Raw genomic sequence first — 20,178 nt, 5'->3', positions numbered from 1 at the left:
TGTGTATTATGTATATATGTGCGTACAGTACACACATATACAAGCGCGGAGAAGAAAAGCCAGCGAAGCTCGGTAGCGAGCTGCTGCTGCTACACGCATAAGTTGTGCCGTCGAAGGGCGACCGATTCGCGAACACGTACGGCGTCGCGTATAGGTAGATTGTTCCGAGACCGGGGCTATTCGGGAAAAACTAGCGATTGGCAGGATGGGGTTGGGAAAAAGGGCGGGAGGTGCGCGCCGAGATATCCGCGTCGAGATCCTCGATGAGTTCGTGCAGGCAGGCAGCCTCCTGAGCACGGCTCGCGAGCGATCGCGGAGTCGCGCGCCCCCCACGATCGCGAAGCTGGCCCCCCCACCAGGGCTCGGGCGACGGGCGTGCGGCGGGCGCCGGAGGGGTAAAAGCCGGCCGGTGATTGGGCCGCGCGCGTCTACCGCACTCCCACTCCCCGCTCGGTGGCCACGCCCACTGCCCCTACCTCGCCGGCCGTCGCTTCGCCCTCCTGCTTGGTGAATCGGTCCTCCGCGCTGGCTCGCTTAGTTTCAGGTTAGGAGCCTGCACGTACGGGTCGCTCGCTCTCCCGTATAATCGCAGCGGAGAGCATATGTATACGCGCGCGAGCGACACTATATTCGCCAATACGCGCATGCATTTTTTGCATTATTAATCGTTTAGAGTCATTTTTTTGTTGTGACGTCGACACGTTGATTATATATGTGCTATTTTTGCATGTCAATGCTGCAGGTGCCGAGTCCAAAGGAACTGCGTCGACGACCAATCGAGTGACGCAAAAAAGCAGAGCCGATGAGAAAGTTGTTGACAGCGGCGAAAGCAACAGTGATCCGAGCAAAATAATCAAGCAACAGTGAAGCAAGAACAATTCGACTCGTCGTTCAGTGATATATACCATAGTGCTCGACTACGCCTGTGCAAATGATCACGAGACTGTTTTGCGATTGTTGACAAGTGAGAACATTGAGCAGTGACACATACTCTGTGTTCTATATAAGTTGAGTGCATCGCGTATACATCAGTGTGTCAAAAAGGTGATTGCAATATTTTTGAGAGAAAGAAACGATCTATACACTAGTGGCTATGCAAATTTTGCGAGTAAAACTTCGCTGAGTTACGAGCACGAAATATTGCAAAAAGGAAAAAAGTGGTGATTTTCGAAAAAAGAAAAAAGAGAGAATCAGTGGTTATAGGACAGCCGGACTCTCGCGTATTTTATTGAAGAAATAAAAAAAATAAATAAATAAGTGAGTGCTGGTGTTAAAGTGAGAGTTGATGTTGCGATCATCGATAGTAGAAAAGTAATCTCGTCCGGAAGAGACTCTGGAGCGTCGCTGCGGCAGAATCATTTCGAGCATCAACGACGGCAGAGTGGATCGACGCACGCGAGGTCTCGAGGCTGGCACCGGGAGCGAAGACGCAGCCGCGGACGAAGAACTGAAGGCCCAGGCGGCAGCGCTCGACGCGGAGGCTGCGGCGGCGGAGGAAGGCCTGGCGGTGGTCACGGGCTCGTTGTCATCATCCGCGGGTAGACACGAAGCCGTCAAAGTGGCTTCGTCACTGGGTCTCCAGGGGCCCGCTGCGCCGATCGGGGCCCAGTTACTCCAGGCAACAGGAGGTGCAGCAGCAGCGATAGCCAGCGGCAGCGGCGGCGATCATCATCCAGCGGCCTCGTCGGCGACCGAGCATGCTACCACGGTGTACCACGCGAACCTGCTAGCCGGCAGCAGTGGCACAGTACAGGCGGCCCTGCAGCAGCCGGCCGCGGCCCAAGCCCTCCTCGCCTCGCTCGGCTCGGCCGGTGTCAACCCGGCCGCCACAGCGGCAGCTCTAGCCAGCATGCAGGCTTCGGCCGAGACCTCGGCCCTGGATTTACAGACCATGCAGTCCATGGAGTGGCTCTTCAAGAAGGAGCGCATCTACTTACTCGCCCAATTCTGGCAACAGGTTAGTACGCACACCATTACGTAGCTTCGTTTTCCTCCCCCCCGGATCTATATACCGGCCGGACACGCGTGTGCGCGAGTGTTAAATACCAGTGGCGTTTACGATGTATGATGGGGATTAACCTGGCTCCGAAACGCCGGATCATCGCCGTAAATAATCGACTGCACGAATGACGCGATATGATGAATTCTCTCGAACGCTTTGACGAACCGTACGGATATTGTTTGACAGTTTGGCCTCTCTGATGTATTAGCGCGCGTATAATACACATGTGTGCGTCAGACCTGCTGGTTAAACGAGTGCCGCTACGAAATCGATATAGGCAACACGTTCGAGAGCAAATCACGAGCTATATCAGTGTCTATTAACGAACATCGCGTTCAGTAATTTTATCAAAGTTCCTATATACCGATCGAGCTTCCTGCTCGCGCGGATATACCAAGCTCATTGAATCATTGAATTTTGCGCGACTCCGGGATTTCTATTATCGTTGCCGCACGATGAGAGCCAGTAGCTATCTTTGACAAGCTAATAATCGACTAAATAAGAGTTAATACGTATACTGTATCCGAGTCGAGGTCGTCATTTGCTTATCGTCGAGCGATATGGCAAATCGAAAAAAGTGTCGTCTTTCTTTCCGCGACAGTGTCGAGCATATTTCGTGCACATAATTTAACGAGCTGTGCTTCGATAAGGGTTCAATGAAATTAGCGGCTAAAACGCGGCAAATATTTATAAGGGTGCCGCAGAGAGTGACAAATTGAATAATCCTCAAATACATTTAATTCTTAACTCTCTCTTCACATTCTCGATAATCAAATTTCGGGACGCGAAACGATATCTATACTTATTATTGCCGCGAAAGATCATTGGGCTAATTGGGCACGGGATTGTTGCGATCATTGTAATTGACAGGCTCTTTCTGGATTATCATTTCATTTTAGTGATTGGCGTTTTGACGTCAGATTGCCGCGCGCGCGCGAGCGTTTTCTATTTTAATTATTAAAAGCAGGCACCGAGTGCAGAGCATCGTGTACAGCGTAAGCAAACGAATACGATAGATAGAGAGCAAGAGACGATCGATTTTACGCGAGCAAAACGAGCAAGTAAGCTGCGAGTAGCAGCTCGAAGAATGCGATAAATTATTGATTCACTGATTAGCCGGTGAGAAAAGGAGGATGAGTCTCCTGCAGTTTCTCGGTGTGTAAATGAATGTGGAGCTGCGGTAGGTCGAGTCGATCGAGCATCAATCGTAATATCGGAGAGTCGAGTAAAACAGGTAGTTATCGCGAATATTGCCGCGAGTGAGTGCACAAGTTCTCTCTCTCTCTCTCTTTCTATCTCTGTCTCTGCTGCGCGTTGAGGCTGAGGTGTTTCTTGGCTTGGTAATTGGTGGTCGGTCAGATTCTCGGTCAGTCGTGCAATTCTAGCAAGGTCATAGTAATTTTAGCTATGTATACATACACACATACACCTACAGAGAGAGAGAGAGTTGAAAGGGGGAAGAATTGTAGAGAGTGGCGAGGGTGGGTTGATCGTTGCACACGCGCGCGGCCAAGCAGCAGCAGCAGTAGTAGCAGCAGTTGCGCGAGGGTGAGGAAAGCCAGCCAAAGTTTCTTCGGCTTGGCTGGCTCGGGCTCCTTATACCGTTTATACTCTGAGAGAGAGAGGATAGTTGCGGCAACAGTTTTGGAATGGCACGCGCCACCCAAGACAGCAGTCCGAAATGTGTGTTAGCGTGAGGTGAGCCAAGTGGCCGGCAACAATTGTCACGCCTCGTACAATCGTCCTCTCTCGCTCTTCTCTCTCGCTCTTCTCTCTTTCTCTTACCAAGAGAAAATGTTCAAACAAGCGCATCCCTGTAGCGTGTACGAAGCTGTATATTTATACATAGGCTTCTGTTATTAAAGGAGCATCACGCAGTGTCAAGTGCATTATGTTTGTACGTGTGTGGGTGTGTTTTCGGTTTCTAATAAAATAAGCCAGCTCGTGTGGTGTGTATGTGCGTGAGAGAGAAACGATGGCTGCGAGCTGTAGCAGCTTATAACGCTAAACAACCAACTGGCTTGCGCTCGTACAACCTGCACTGAACGCGCACCCCCGTAAATGCATGCGTACTACTGACACATACAAACATTATGGGAGCTCCCCCCGCTACCTCACGCAGTCGATATACGATATCTTTCTTTTATTTTTTTTCCTACGCTAATGTAAAGAAAAAATCGAGATGTGATTGATAAAGGGGCTTTACGGGAGCGATGATTCATGAATAATATATTCAAACGTACGAAATAATCATAAAAATTCGACGCAGACGCGCCACGACGTTGCCCGCCTGTCAAATATATCTGTATATGTACATATATGTGTGTTTTACACATGACGATGACGAGTCGATGGCCTGACGAAGTGCCATACTCTGCCTCTCTCTCTTTCTCTCTTCGCGAGTTTGCACATGTATAGATATATAACCGGGCACGCGCGAATTGCCCAAAAGCCGGGCGCCCTGGAAAACATATTGGTTTCTATAAATATATAGCACGACAAGTAAACGAGTTCCGAGAAGTTAAATAAAAGACCGAAGAAAGATCATCAGAGAGACGTTATGTGTGAGTGTGTGTATCTGTGTGAGTGCGCGGGTGAAGCCCGTTGTACACTCTCGCCAAACAAAGATAGATTCTCCGCTGCGCGCGCGGAGACTGCAGCACTGCACTGCAAACGTAAAAGAGACAGAGACGGAAAAAGTTGGGCGCTATTTGGCAAAGTGTCATTGCTCTGTGTGATTCTCCATCTCTTCCTCCTTTCCCTGTATTCATGCCTAATTCACCTCTGCACATTTGTTGATAATTGATTGTATTTTCTTCTGGTCAATCGTCATCAATCGTCAACACGAATGCAGTGATTTGTGGTTTTCTATTGTACACACACAGTCCAATCTTTATTTACTCGAGGCGCTCCATGGCACAGGTGTCCGAGATGTACTTATCTTTTTCCGAATAATCGTTAACGAAAAATTTCTGGCAGCCGCGGAACACATGTTGATTAATTAAAAAAGTAAAGCTTCCGAACGAATGCGTAATCCAAAATCTGAGTGATTATAACGTTTACACATGGGAGTACGCCTGGTGACGGCATCAAGTGGGTACTATGCTCTCGATCAAAGACAAACATTAAGCAGTCATTAGTGGCATTATTAGAAAGAAAAAGTAAAATGAAAATAAACAGAACAAAACGTCCTTGTCATAAATCGAAGAAAAATCTAAAAATTACGTATATATTGGTTCCGATACACTCATCGATCGTGGGAGAATAGCACGCCTACTCCGTTCGAATAGAATCGATGATTTGGTAATAATCACTAATCCGAAAAATCAACAGATTAACTACATACACAAAGCAGAGATTTGAATACCGACCTACAGGATTTTTCCGGTCACTTTTCCCAATCGTGAGTTTGTGTATATGTGTGTACACTTACACAGGCGCCACTGACATACATGGCACGCTTTATATACATGTATACGTAAATGTGCACCAACACAAACACATATACGCTCCAACACACGCGCATATCCCCGCTCCTTGGCATCGATGTCGTTCCCCTCGATCGTAATATAACGAGGCCGGCGGGGGTACAGCCGCGCCGCTCTCCAACTCCCCACTACACACGTATCAGTTGGAGCGGCGAAGGCGACATGCAATGCGCATCAGGAGAAGAAGGAGCCGGGCCAAGAGAGAGAGAGAGAGAGAGACCCACACACATACACACACACAAAAAGAAGGAGGGGATGAGGCTGCTGCAAAGGAGCTTAACCGAATCTCCGTGAGGCGGCGACACTTCACAAGCCGCGCGCAAAACTTGGCAGATATGCTTGTGGTGCAGCAGAAAATACACAAGACTGAAAGTCACGAGGCTGCATACCGACGCTCATGGAAGACACTGCAACACTATCGAGCGAGTGCGTTTACTCTTTCTCTACTTATTTCGTTCTTTCTCCTTTTTGGATGCAATTTTGTCTCATAAAACTGAAAAAGATAAAATAGGCATCGATAGTCGACCGATAATCAAACCCACAAGTGACATGTACGTCATCCTGGTTGTCAGTCGATTAATAATATAAATAGCCCGACGTTCTCGAGCCGATGGATGCAGGTAGAGCGCAAGAGAGAGAGAGAGAGAGGGAGAGAGAGAACCAGAGCTTAATAAATATGATAGAGGGACTAGTGTCACTGCTACACACATAGGTACGCTCTTGCAAGCTCTGGAAATAGACATGTGCGTTCATTGCAGATATCTGGGCTCTACAGTAACTCGATGGATAAAGGTTTTGTCTCATGCCACAAGGAGTCAAGTTGAATTCAAAAAAATGAAAAATATTTTACAAATACATTGGGCGCCAATAAACTTCAATGGAAAAATAAAACTTATTTCATATTTAAGTAGATTTATATTGTGGAGAGGTAGCCGTCCTTCCAATCAACAACTTTTCTATTTCCTATGGTATCTGATGTGAGAACCGATACCCAAAACATTGCTGAAAGACGCATCTACAAATTGTACATATTCACGCAGCATAATCTGACTGCAGAGCCATAATACCTACAATGGCCAATACGTTGCGAACTAGGATGCATATGTACGTACGCGTACACACGTCTCCGAGCACACGCGTGTACGTTCATACGAGGCGTGAGTAGACGTGATTGGAGCTATCTCGACTTTGTGCGATTCAGCTGCTGCTGCTACTGCTGCACTCGATTACAATTGGCTATATATGTACGTATATGACTGCAGCACGGCACATGTATCACGTGCATATAATGCCAGCGCCGCGAGTCGAGCTATAGACCTATATTATATGCGATGACGCTTCGACAATCGTCGTCGTTGTCGCAGTCGTCGCCGGAGCCGCTCCATGTGACGCCTGCTGACTCGACGCTATGCATAATACGATCTCACGCCGAGAGAGAGAGAGAGAGAGAGAGAGAGAGAGAGAGAGAGAGAGAGAGAGAGCGAGAGACCCAGGAGTGCATTATATTGCCTAGTGTTGCATTATTTTGTGTCAATTAGTATTTTGTTTTTCGATATGCAATTTGTAAGCGATGCGACCGCTACGAATAATATGTAAACATTTCGTCGGCAAAAGTTTTATCGCTAGAGAAGGGGTGAGAGGGGCATTTAACTTTCTCTCTTTCTCTCCCGTTCTCGAGTTCATCATAAGCAAAAAAATGAGCAGCACGGTATATTACGAACTCGGCATGCTTATATGAGTGCAACTCAACTCTGTCTCTATAGAGGGAGAGAAAAGCTATTAATGTCTCAGCCAAAAGTATATATCGAAGACATTTGGGAGCGCGAGCACATAGCATATACATGCAAAAGTGTCTAGCTCAGGCGTTAATCTTCTATTTTGCCGGCAGTCTATACGCCACATATGTACCGACCAATAGTCGAGGTATATGGCAATATGTATGTGTATAATCATAACTCGACTAGCGATTATTAATTTCCCGTCTCCCGGAGTGACGTTATTTCTGAAGTAAGTGATTTAGCTGGCGGTGAACTACTGCTGGTCTCTCTTCCTTCTTTTTCCGCGCAACGACTGTACCAAGACGACGACGACGACGACAACGTCGCAGCAGCAGCAGCAGCGGTACATTCATGCACGCGTTGATTCACCCACACTCCAAAAATATATCAAGCCTGTGCGCGGTAGCAGTATAGCAACGTACGGCGGCGGCGGCGGCGATCGCCCGCCCGTACTTAAGAGTCCATTTACCGCGTAGCCAAAGACGAAGGGAAATCAAACGATCGTCTGCCTTTATGGGACGAGCGCAAAATGTGTGTGACCGGTGGCTATGCGTGCACGCACGTATGCGCGTATGTGCAGCAGCAGCAGCAGCAGCCCCGCCGGTGATTACGCACACTCTCCGCGTCTATATACACTTATAGCCATCCGAGGAGTTATTCCTGGATGAAAACTCATTAGACGTCATTATTGCAGTGCGATGCGACTGCGAAGAGCAAGACTAAGACTGAGACGAGCAGAGACCGGAGACTAGAGGATAGAGAGATGTTCTTTCACTTTCTGTCACCAGTAGCGGCTTGTCTCTCTCTCTCTCTCTCTCTCTCTCTGTTCTATACGCGCGCGTACATGTATAATAGCTCTGCCCGCGGCTGTAACTCCTTCTAGCTTACGCATTTGTTTACTTTGGCTTCTAGACAAGTTTTTCCATCGTCTGTGACTAGCTCTCTATAAGCGCTTGACACACCAGCAGGCCGCGCTTACGCAACGCCGACAATGTTTGAGCATAAGCTGCACTTGTCCTCTCCCTCGATGCGCGTTATATGCGCCAATACCGCTATGCACCGAGTATCGCCCGCCCGCGTCAAAAGAGATATAAACCGTGAACGCGTGTGCATATACACCTGCTTACGCGTATATTACACGCGTATTTATATATATAATAGGAAATTTGCGCCGTTGACCGCACGCATATATGTGTGTGTGTGTAGAGAGACACAAGCCATTATACGAGTGTTGTGCGCGTTATTGCACGTGTGTGCAGTACATACTGCGTACAGCTCGTCGGCTGGTATGGACACGGAGCGAAAGGGAGATATGTCAGGTACCGCAGAGCCGCCGCCAATCAGTTGATACCTATACATGCGCACACCTAGAGAGCACACGATCAGCTCGACGTTTAATGTCAATTCCGCATATCAGCGACGTGTGTGCTTACGCACATGCTGCGCAACGTGTGGCGAAATGGCAAAAAATAATTCCGGGAAGAAATACCGAATCGCAGCGAGAGAAAAAAATGGACGATATAGTTGGATAAATCGATGAAATTATTTATGAGGGACGAAGAAAAAAGAAGCTCTGTGTAGGCATTTGGCAGCAGCCAACACGTGTACTACATGTATACATGTAATTGAGCGCGAGCTTGCTAGCTATACTTTGCAAGTGTGCGTAACATATGCGGCGATGTCGTGAGACTTGCGCGTCTCGTGGGATAATCGAAGCTTTGAATATATATTTTTCTTCGAGCTCTGGTCCAATTTTTTTTCCTCTCATAAAGCTCTTTGAATCTTTGAACGTTACGTAATGAATCGATAGAAGATTTTGTCATTTGCGATTCAAGGACGTCGCAGGGGTATGGTACTGTTTTATATCTTGGTCTTAATTACTCTTATCGATTGCGCTGGTTAAGAAGTGGAAGAGGGGAAGAAACTTTATAATATTTTATACTTAAATTGAAGCGTGCAAAAAAAGTCTATAATCTTGATTTTTATAGGTCACGGCATTTATAATACGTCTGTACGTATGTGTACATGTGTGTGTGTGTGTGTGTGTGTGTATGTCGCTCGACTCGTTATCGGCATTGTATAAAAAGTTCACAATTTACGCACACACACATACACACATACGCGTACATAGACGAGGACTTTATGCATTTAAACTTTTAATTGAGATTGAATTCCCGAGAAAAGGTTTTGCAGCGGCTTGAGAGAGAGAGTGCGACAAAAATGGATCGGTGGCGTTGGCGATGTATAGGTGCATTCGCTACTGCTGCTGCACTGGGTTGGCGGGGTGAGATGCAGGCGACGATGATGATGATTGAGTGTGTATACGGCTGTCTTGATTCATCGCGCGAGTAATAACGCTCACGCACTCGAGCGGGCTCTGCACTTTGTGTCGCCAAGTACGATGCAGCAAAATCGATTTTCATGTCTTTGACGCTTGCACATGTTTGCGATGAATAAAATTGAGCCCGCGACCCGCACTCGATCGAGTGATTGATTGATTGATTGCAGCCACGTCTCGTGGAGTTTTTTATTTTGGTCAACAATAATCAAAATTCATCGTCCCCTGCTGCAGCAAGAGAGGCTCCGGCAACTCCTTCGCTCCGGCACTCATCGCATTGTGCATGCGTAGAGCAAAGAGAAAAGACTGCTCGGAGGGAGAAGTGGATTCTAAAGGTCGCTTGGACGACTTCCAAAAATTCCAAACGTCGGCGTCGTTGTCAGAGTATCAGCTAGAACCTGCGGATGAAGCTTCTCTCTATATTATATACGTATACAACGGCACGTCTACATGTATATGTAACGTTCCCTCCTCGTGCCTTGCGATAGAGCTGCGAGGGCGATTTGTATTAGGCATATCCGCGCGTGTGGATGGTACTCGCTGTTTCTCTCTCTCTATTTCTCTCGATGTCTCCAAGCGGTGGCGTATCGAGCAAACTCCAGATGTTAACGTCCGTCTGAATAAACTTTCGATCTGCTTCTGCTTTTGCTGCTACTGCTGCGGCACATGCGATTCTCATCAGCATCTGTTTACCCTTTTGCCTGCCTCGATAAAGCGCGCTGCGTATTATATACACACACACACATCCACATCCACGAAGACACGTTTTGCGCGTTCATGCATCCAAGTATTTTCTCAAAGTTTTATGAATCGATTGCGAGTCAACGTCGACAACGACGAGCTATAAAATGAATTGCCCAAAATTTATACGAGATTCAAAAAACCGGTGCTAATTGATCGCTATAATGTGTGTCCGCATGGCAACTTGTATGTATTTTTGCGCATCAGCCGATGGTAGGAGCTCGAGCCTCGTGTTCCCAGGCGCGAAAAGAGAATAATAAGCTCAAGCGTACACATACACATCCACGTTTATGCTCGCATATATACACTTAAGTACATATACGTATGCATCAGCAGCAGCTGTCTGAAATTTTTTTCTAACGAATGTAAGCACGAGTCGGTGAAGCCTAGACTGCACTTCCCCTGCAACAGCAGCAGCAGCTCATTGTCTGCGCAGTGCACACTAACACAGACACACGCACGAATTTATGCTTTCTCGCGCTCTCGACAATGTGCAATTACACCTGCTCGTGTATACGAGCTCCGCAGCAGGTACACACATACTAACATTTATACAGAATGGTATAAGCTGGCTAATGTGCACTATACGAGCTGATCTCGAGTGCCGCCTTCGCTACCTGCCCGTCAAATTTACCGCAGATAATTTTCCATCGCTGAAAATCGTTAAATCACGATTATGTATATTTACAATTTTGCGCTGCGCTTGTATATAATAGCTATATATCGAATGTGGCCAGCCATACGTATATATACAAAGCCAATTAGTCGCTATGTATACTCTCGCTCGTGTATGTTGTGTACGTACTCGTATATGCAATACATGCTCAGGCGAAAAAGAGAGGGAGAATGAATATGCAACGCGTGCGATCCTGGAATCGTCGCGTGACTCTCTATACTACTGCCGCTGTATATAGTCTCGGTTTATACATGTGCAGCAGACTTTTCTGCTCCTGCGGCTACTGCTAATATCATCGATAGATCCCGCTTCCTGCGTGCCCTCACGTGCAGAACAGTCTGTAATTTTCGTCGTCGTCGTCTTCGCGGTGCAACGGATGACTTGACTTTTCTACTCGACGACAACAACAAAAGCTACGCCGATATTCACTCTCCTTTTTTCGTATGTGCACCCGGTCGCGTTGCGATAATACTGCAGATAATTTTTTGCAAAGCGTATACATGTGTATCTGTCAGGCTTCATTATCATAAATTATAATAAAAGCCGTTTTCGATACGCACGCGGCCATTGGCTTTTTACAATGCCTCTTACGAGTATAGAAAGCGTGAGCACGCGGCGTTGCTTTATTTTAACGAAACTTTTTTTGCCGCTCTGTGCTCCTCAGGCGACAGAGACGGCGGGGGGCAACTGATAATACAAAATTTATCGTATAGCAGTTTATATACGTGACAAAACAGTCGAGCGGAAGAAGCGTATTGATAAAGTAAGCGGATGTCAGTGGTTTCGGACGATAATGCATGTATAGCGCGACGGCGAGCTTCGCAGCAGCAGCAGCAGTTGTAGTCTTTAGCGCTTGAAAACAAATTGCCAATTGCCAAAGTGTCGTCGATCGAATTGCCCATAACCGAACTGTGCTCCACGTGTCGCCGTGGAGTCGGAACTCGATCGAGGAAAAGACAGAGAGAGAGAAAGGCAATTTGCGCACATGGCTTGCCTCTGTTCGCGTCGTTTGGCACGACGTGATGTACAAGCGAAGAGACTCGATCGATCGAACACTATACGCTGGCCGGCTGATAAAACGAAATGAGGGCGGAAAAGGAACTCGCTATCGGCCATGACAGTACTCATTATAAATTCCATCGTCTGGGTGTGCGTGAGTGTATGTGTGTGTGTGTATGTTTGTGCGCCTCATTATCGGCGGATAAAGCGCCCCGAGAGAGTGAGAGAGCACATGGAGCGAAGCTCGACGTTATAGAGTTCGAATAAGAACGCATACACGAGCCGATCGAAGATGCAGTTGATCGGCGAGTCCTACGCGTATACCTATGCGCCATTATCATGCGAGTGCGTAGCTTATATATATGAATGTGAGGACAAACGATTGAAAGTAATTGAATGAGAGAGAGAGAGAGAGAGTAGAAGCTCTTCGGAGCGCTTTAGTTATTTACGAACGTTTAAGGCATCCGATGTCCATTCATTGGTCGCTCTTCTCTACTGTCCCTTCATTCATTCATCATCATCGTCGTCGAGCATATGCTTGTGTGTATGCACGCATCTATATGTGTGTGCTCGCGAGGCAGGCATCAGAGTATAGAAGAGTAGTTTGTAGCGCACTCGCGCAAAGGCCCATTCAATTGATCGGTGATTGTCTAAATTATAAGATTGCCATACAATGGCCATATACTCGATTCTCCTATATGCTCATCATCATCGTAGCAGCAGCAGCAGCAGCATCAGCAACAGCAGCAAAAGCTCGACTCTTTTTCTCTCTCTCTCTCTCTCTCGACCTATTGGGGTCCCGCGATGCATACCGCATTATATAGATATATAGTTGCGTCACGGTTTCGACCGTAGCAGCAGCAGCAACACCTAAAAGCCGCAGACGACCAATCCGTTTTGCGGGCCTCGTCTCTGTCTCGCTCGCAAACACACTCAGAGTCGCAATCCGATTTCCCGCCGCGGCTTTTCCAAGCCATTGGGATTGCGAGACACTTTTTCTCGCTCGCTCCCTACTCGGCTACTTTTCTTCTGCATCAGCGGCAACAGTATGGAAGCAGCCAAGGTGTCCGTGTTGCCAGAGAATATACAGGAACGTGTCTAATCCAGTCGCAGTAGTGGTAGTCGTCGTCATCGTCGTCGCGAACCAGTGCTCGCGCGCGTTACAAAGTTAAACGAGCTTAATTGTCAAACGGGATAATACAAACTCGGGCTGCCGTTACGGCCCGCATAGATATACCGCGCTATGGACACAAGCTGGTCAAGCTCTCTCGTAAGATCCGCGTCAGTATCAGCTACATGGCTCCGCACGAGATTCGCTTATAGGTGCACGTATATATATACGCGAAATCGCTTTATCCTTCGTGTGTGTTCCTCTCTCTCTTTCTCTCTATTCGAATGCGAGCTAGCTCGAGCTTACAGAGTCAGCTACTTTAAATGAGATAAGCAACTCTTTCACTTTCTCGCTTGGATCGCAGTCGCACTCGTATGGCATTAGGTGGCGTCGAATCTAGACTTATAATCAGACTTCGTATAATGTGCGGCCTATAGTGTCCTCAAACGTGCACAGTAGTTCTCAATCAGCGCTGGCGTGCCAATTGCGACATCGAATCGATTTTCCAAGGAAACTACTCTATACTCGAGCGGTTTTTTTATCTTCCAAATCCCGTGAAGCGATTACTTTTATGTCTATTTATGGTGCACAGATGCTACTTTTGTTATTGTTGTTGTTAATGTGGCTGGCCAATTGCGCCTCGGTCACCTTTTTTCTCTATAACTGTAAATCCATAATACGCGGGATAACTCGCGCAGGAGTGATCCCGCTCGAAAGTGGCTATTATAACGTTATGTAGAGCTAGACTTTATATATACATGCGCGAGCGAGGCCTCTACAAAGAGGATATCTTATCAGCAGCTGTTCATCTGTGCGTAAGTAAGTGCGCGGCACGCAATGCACAAGCTTTAAACTGCGCTTGTCTGTTTCTCTCTCTTGCTGCTGCTGCTGCTGCGTGTACTCCAGCTATTATAGGCGAGTAGTTTGATGCATCGGCTATACTGCGCCATGCCGCAGACATTTATATATACATGTAATACGCGCGTAGCTTCCGAGCTACCTGTCGTATGCGCTACGCAACTAGCTCCGACTTTCCTTTTGCAGTTTAGTTATTTTAATAGACGCCACGCGTGTTATCGTGGCGATCGTACACGAGCGGCTAATAAGCAATAATAAAAACTCGAGTTGCTCCTAGTATTGGAGCAACAGAACGAGAAGAAAAGAAGTTGAAAAAATGCCGTACATCGTTGCTCGATGCGTATCCGAGGCAATCAAGCAACGATCTCGTCGATGTCCAGTGACAATAGCTGGTGTACGGTCGCGACGATGATCGAATGTTATACAAACGTTAAATGGTGGGTTAGTAGCGAAAGGTGCACCTTGCAATTTACAGCGTCGGTATGCAGTAGCTGGCGGCCCGCTGCAGATGGCGATGCACTTCTCAAACAGGTGTATAATGCCAAAAGTGCGAGCTCGAGCATATCACGCACCGCATGCACGTCAACTTGACTTTTACTTTTACAGGCACGCTCGCTGTGCTAAACTCGCATGTATACACGCAGGCAATGCACAGGTTCGTTTGGGTCGAGCGAAAAAAGAACATGAAAAGTGTGCATGTCGAGCGCTAGAAAAGGAATCGATCTGGCGACATCGCGAGAGTCGATTGTTCTCGCCAGACACGCACACACGTATAGCTAGCGATTTTCTTTTAATAAGAGCGTGGGACAATATGTTCCCGAGCCCGGATTGTTGTGTTAGACGATATCAGCTTTGGAGCGAAGGAGAATTCAGATATCGCGTAATGCAATGCCGAAGCAGGTGCTGCGTACGTATCGTGCAAATATAGCGGATACGCATTAGGTGCATTACCGACGAGTTGCTATATTGCTTGGCTCGCGCGTGCGAAATTCTCGATTCAATATATAAAAGGGGCGCTCACCTTATAAAGCAAAGGCGACGGTGGCGCTGATTTTGCGCAAGGCTCTCCTCGTAGCGGACCCCCCTTATTTCAGCGTCGACGTGCGTTGCTCCACCTATATGTAACATCATATACGCACACACGCCATTTGCGAAATATCCTATTCTATTAATTAAAAATTGCTCGCATGACTTGGCTAGCTCCTCGTCGTGGCGTACGAGGCGAAGCTACCGGATACATCGCTCGAGATCTTTCCCTTCGTAGATCGACCAATACATAGAAAGTGAATAAAATAAGTTAAATATTGCTCGTCGATACGCGCGTGCATACGTAAAATGGCCTTGGACGCAGCGGACACAGAGTACTCTACGCTGTACATCCTATATGTAGTTGCTGCTGCTGCGTTTCGTGGATTGGGACACAATGGGCGTTGCTGATAAGGAATATAAGAGCACTTGGAGCGTGCTTCCGCTCGACTTGAGCCGCCACTGCTGCTATACTCGATGCCGATGCACCATCGCGATTCGCTCTACTAGCCTCGGCTATAACCACTAGTAGCCTGGCTCGCTCTCTGTGCCTTTTTGCACCTATCTCGATTTGCTTTTAAAATAACAGGCAGCTATGGCACGAACGCGCGTATGGCGGATCGCTGACGCTTTTTTTCTCTCTCTCTCTCTCTCTGCTTTGCCTCGACGCTCTGTATAGTCAGCGTTTAAACTAAATCGAGAGTATCTGTCTTTGAAAGCGTTCCGGAAGACGTAAAAGCTCGATGATAGAGTCATGGGCAAAATGTGACGCGCGCCAGAAGGAACATTCGACATGTTCGCTTTTTATTTTTTTATTTTCGCCATATACACGCACAGATAGGTTTTTTGATTTATACTTCCCACGTCTATGCCGTTGGTACAGGGCAGAAAGAGAGCGAGAGGATCCTTTCGCTCGATTCGCATCAACAAATTTATTAGGCATGCAAAGGCAGCAGCAGCTAGCGCGAAAAGAGAAGGTCACCAGAAGCAGCATGTATGCGTATAAATGTAACCGCCATATCGAGCATTTGGCGCCGATCACATTGTCATTCAAATGAGCACATGCGCGACTCCGAACTCGAGCGATAAATCTTGTTTTCATCTTTCTCTCGCAGCAGCAACAGCAGCAACGAAATCTTTGGCCGGGCTCGGGGGAGAAGGAGAGAAAGAGCAGCATGGCCTCCAGAAGGTGATCTACACCTATGGCGCGCGGGCCATCTCCTAAGCTCTAGCTCCAACGTCAAGGGTGTGGAAATTGGCTGCCTCGAAGGAAGCCGACGATCGCGACCAATCGCTGCTCTTTGTAGTCGATGCAAAGGGACGATCCTTTCTTTCGATTTTGCTCTCTCCTCGCAGCGTCTCTCTCACTCTCTCTCTCTCCCCTTCTCACCCTTCGCACAATACGCATTAGTATAGGTGAACAACAAACGACACAAATATGTATATATGCCGTGCGCAGTATGTATAACCTAAGAACCGATCGAGGGGTGGACGCGTACAGGTCTAATTTTCAACGTCATTCGATACATTACATTGCGTGTGCGTGCAGGGATCGACTCCCGACGAATCTATGCAAATTTACGTGTGACGATTGAAAAAAATGTCTCTCGCAACTCTGCTATATATGCATGCGAGTGTGCACGTTTATTCGTGCGGGCCCCGAGAATAGATGTACAAAAAAAAGCGTCGAAAAAAGTCCAAGGAATTGGCCCCTTTGAAAAACTGGTTCCACTGCGCGCCATCCAGCGATCCAGCCAGCCACGACGTACTCTCTCAACTTTCACACAAGTGCGAATGTAGAAGGGCGCTCGGATATATATATGCTTGTGCGTGCATGTATGCATGCAAGTGTGTGTGTGTGGGTATATTTGCTCGTTGCCGCTGCGGCAGCAGCCATTAGTTTACGTCTCGATAATATATATCGGCTTTTTCGCGCCTCCGGCTCATACATGCACTTATATGCCCTTCGGTTCTCTCTCGCTCCGACTCGTACGTTTCTTCGTTCTCTACAACTCCTCCTTTTCCCCGGCGCGAGCGTCGAGTCGAGACTCGACGTAAAGCCGTGTGCTGCGCCGCCGACATATTATATACGTATACGCGATATTATGTGCTAGCTGCACGCGGAGAGTCGTTGCGTCGTTGCCGTTGTTGTTGTTGCTGCAGTTGTTTCTTCCACGTACGAGCGCCTGTGTAAGATAGCTGTTTAGCGGCATGACGGATCGGAGCCGATGGAATCCGCGTGTGAACTCCCTCCCATCATATGTATACGTGAGCATAGGGATGCGCTCGCTCGTACGCTCGATCACCGGCCAACAAACCTGTTTCGTGGATTTTCCATGAGCGCAATATTATCGCATTCGCAAAAAGCTACTATAACGATGATTCGAGCTTATTGTCAGATGGAATAAATGAATGTAAGGGAGAGCATAAACCTGATTAATCCGATAACTGGAAATCTCAAAGCGATCTGGGAGATAAATGTATCGAAAGCGATGTTCATTTGTAGATCAGCGGACGATGGGCAAGCAAATTACCGCACACGGAGCTGGAATATTCGTCGAAGAGAAAGACGCGTACCGGAGAGAAAGAAAAGTCCTCCCCTACAGCGTACACGCTCGACCTATTATAAGTGGCAAACGCAAAGAGGTTAGCAGGACTACTGCTGCGTACGCGGACGCGCGAGCGTGTGCGGCACTTCAAAGTTGTCTTGGCGCGTATACACGACGCTAATTGGATTTACGGAGGTGTCAATGTATATTGTATAAAGCCAGTCGAAGCCACCCTTTTTTTGGATTACAATAAAGGAAGAGAGAGAAAAAGAAAAGAACAAAAGAGTCGAGAAAAGTTCGTGGAGCTATTTAAGCAGCCAAGGTCGCGGCGCGTGCAAGCGAGCAAAAGTCATTGGCGCGAAGTTCAACAGGAACTACTGCTACTATTGCTGCCCGACGCAGACACTTTCTCGAGGCACAATAATACCCACACGCGCGCGCGTATTATGCAGCGCTGTATCAGGAGGGTATCGGAGAGAGAGAAAGATACTCGTCGCAGCTGCTCTGGTGCCATAAAATGTCTGCAAATTTATGTCCGCGCGATCGTAAGAACAGGAGATGCTCTCCTCCGTTGTATATGCATTCGGTCACGATTGTTGTTGCTCGTGAGGGTCTGCATACGTATACGAGTGTATGCACTTACACATGCACATGCAGAGAGACGTAATAGCCGGTGTGATTATGGCTTATGTGCAGTTCAATGTAGAGGTGCACGAAGGTGGCAGCAGCGCCAGATCCGCACTACACATACACACACCAATACACACGCACGTACACACACGTGCAAGCACGCAGCTTGAGCGGACACGCTCGTATAATGCCGCGGAGGTCAGAAAGGATCTACGCTTGACTGCTCGTCTCGCTCGCGCCGCGTCATTACGGATGTATCAGTCGACGGCGATCGCGAAAATGAAAAGTTTGTGCTCGAGCAGCTCTCCGTCTCCCCCCTTCCTTCCTTACATCATTTTTTTTCCTACGCGAGAGAGCTCGTTATTGTCGTTGTAATACGCGCATGTATCGGTCGAAAAACAAGGACATTTCGGAGCAATGAATTTTTTGTATAGCGATTATATCGCCTGCCTATCGGGCGAGAATAAAAAAAAAAGGCGAGAGAGAGAGAGAGAAAAGTCGAGAGGGGCAGCGCGCAGGATATAAAGCACGAGCCATTTGATTTCAGCCCATGGTTATATTATTTAAGAGGAGTTAGCTATCGTATCGTGTATATGCAAATTGCGGAATATATGCGCTACATGCAGAGAGACGCACGCGGTGTGCGATGTGTATAGCCTCGCGGCGAGGGCCGGATGCAGTTATCGGTTATTGGATGAACGCATGCAGCGGTGGCAGCGACGAGGGAAGTGAAAAAAACGTGCGAAAATTATTAAAGCTGATCTGTGCTGATGGCTCACCAGTTGCATGTGCACTGCGTTTGATTAGAGAGCCATGGCTCGTTTTTGCAGCAGCAGCAGCATCGAGATCGGGGGATGAGCGAGCGAGCGGGAAACAGAATGTGCGGAGAATGAAGAAGAACGCGAGGAAGAGGGATGTGTACACGAAAGAGAGTATATATACGTTGGAAGGGGTTGCAGCAACACGTGCTGCGTATCGCTACTTTCACCTGCAGTGATCATGACCACTGCTGACCCATAGCACACTACGACCTGCAGCAGCAGCAGCTAATATTAGCCGCGCATGAAAAACAAATTAAAAGCCAAGTCTCGGAGAAGGAGTGAGAGAGAAAGAGAGCGAACGTTGCTAGCTCCAACGAGAGTGAAAGTCATGCAGTAGTAGTAGTTGGCGCTCTCATTTTTGCCGCCGACTACTACGACGACGACGACGAGTTCTCACCCCTTTTTCGCAACTTCCGCTCGTCGCTCTACTCTATATAGCTGCCGCTGCCGCTTCTGTTCTCTTATTATGCAAAAAGGTCTTGGGGAATGCGGCCGCGACGCAAAGACGCCCAACGTGCAAGCATCAGCTGTGCATTTTCTATTCTATATAACTATACATGGCGCGTGTTTTACGCACTCGCTGTTATTATCAACGTATTATATATACGAAGAAATTTGCTCCCTCTTGTAATACAACGTGCGGGCACTGTATATACTCAACGGATTCTCTCCTTGCAGACTGCGCATACGCATGACCGAATTTTTCGAATAATTTGATTTTCGACGTTGTTATAATCGCTGGCGTTTCGGTGAGACGTCGCAAGCCAATTGTTGCAAGTATGCCATTGTGGACACGATGTCGAAGTTCTTGGTTGATAATTACACTCGCATATACGTACGATCGCGAATTCGCACGATAAAAATCTCTCTTTTCCGTCGAACGCAATGCTTCGTAGCATCATACATGTATAGGAGAGAACTGCCTCTGCAGCTTTGTTTTATGTAACAAAATGTTCATTATTTTTCGCCTAGCTCGTGCTGCTTAATCGTTGTCATCCAAAACCGGCAACGTACGAGTAGTGCGAAATTCGCCGATATAATTGCCATAACTCCCGTAATTTCGAGTATTGTGCATGATCTTGCTGGAACACCTCGCGCAATGATCCTGCAATGATCCATCTACACATCTATCGAGCCGAGCCACACGTACATTATTCGTTT

The 20,178-nt window shown here is 47.5% G+C and overlaps 1 protein-coding gene across 7 annotated transcripts in view; it reads left to right on the top strand.

Moving 5' to 3' along the window:
• LOC106658064 (homeobox protein cut) overlaps positions 1-20,178 on the top strand; it is a 115,619-nt gene that overhangs the window by 13,211 nt on the left and 82,230 nt on the right. For 4 of the 7 annotated variants that reach the window (XM_014379877.2, XM_023460892.1, XM_014379876.2 and 1 more), the window contains exon 1: positions 559-1,957. In XM_014379877.2, the coding sequence (XP_014235363.1) occupies positions 1,850-1,957 (108 nt within the window). In that variant the 5' untranslated portion in view covers positions 559-1,849. Of the gene's footprint in view, positions 1-558; positions 1,958-20,178 lie in introns of those variants that run through there. The other 3 variants (XM_014379874.2, XM_023460891.1, XM_014379873.2) reach the window with 1 other exon arrangement.

This window comes from Trichogramma pretiosum, unplaced genomic scaffold (assembly GCF_000599845.2).
Source record: "Trichogramma pretiosum strain Unisexual culture from Peru unplaced genomic scaffold, Tpre_2.0 scaffold6, whole genome shotgun sequence".
In the NCBI taxonomy this organism is placed as follows: Eukaryota; Metazoa; Arthropoda; class Insecta; order Hymenoptera; family Trichogrammatidae; genus Trichogramma; species Trichogramma pretiosum.
This window is presented reverse-complemented; position numbering and strand designations above follow the sequence as displayed.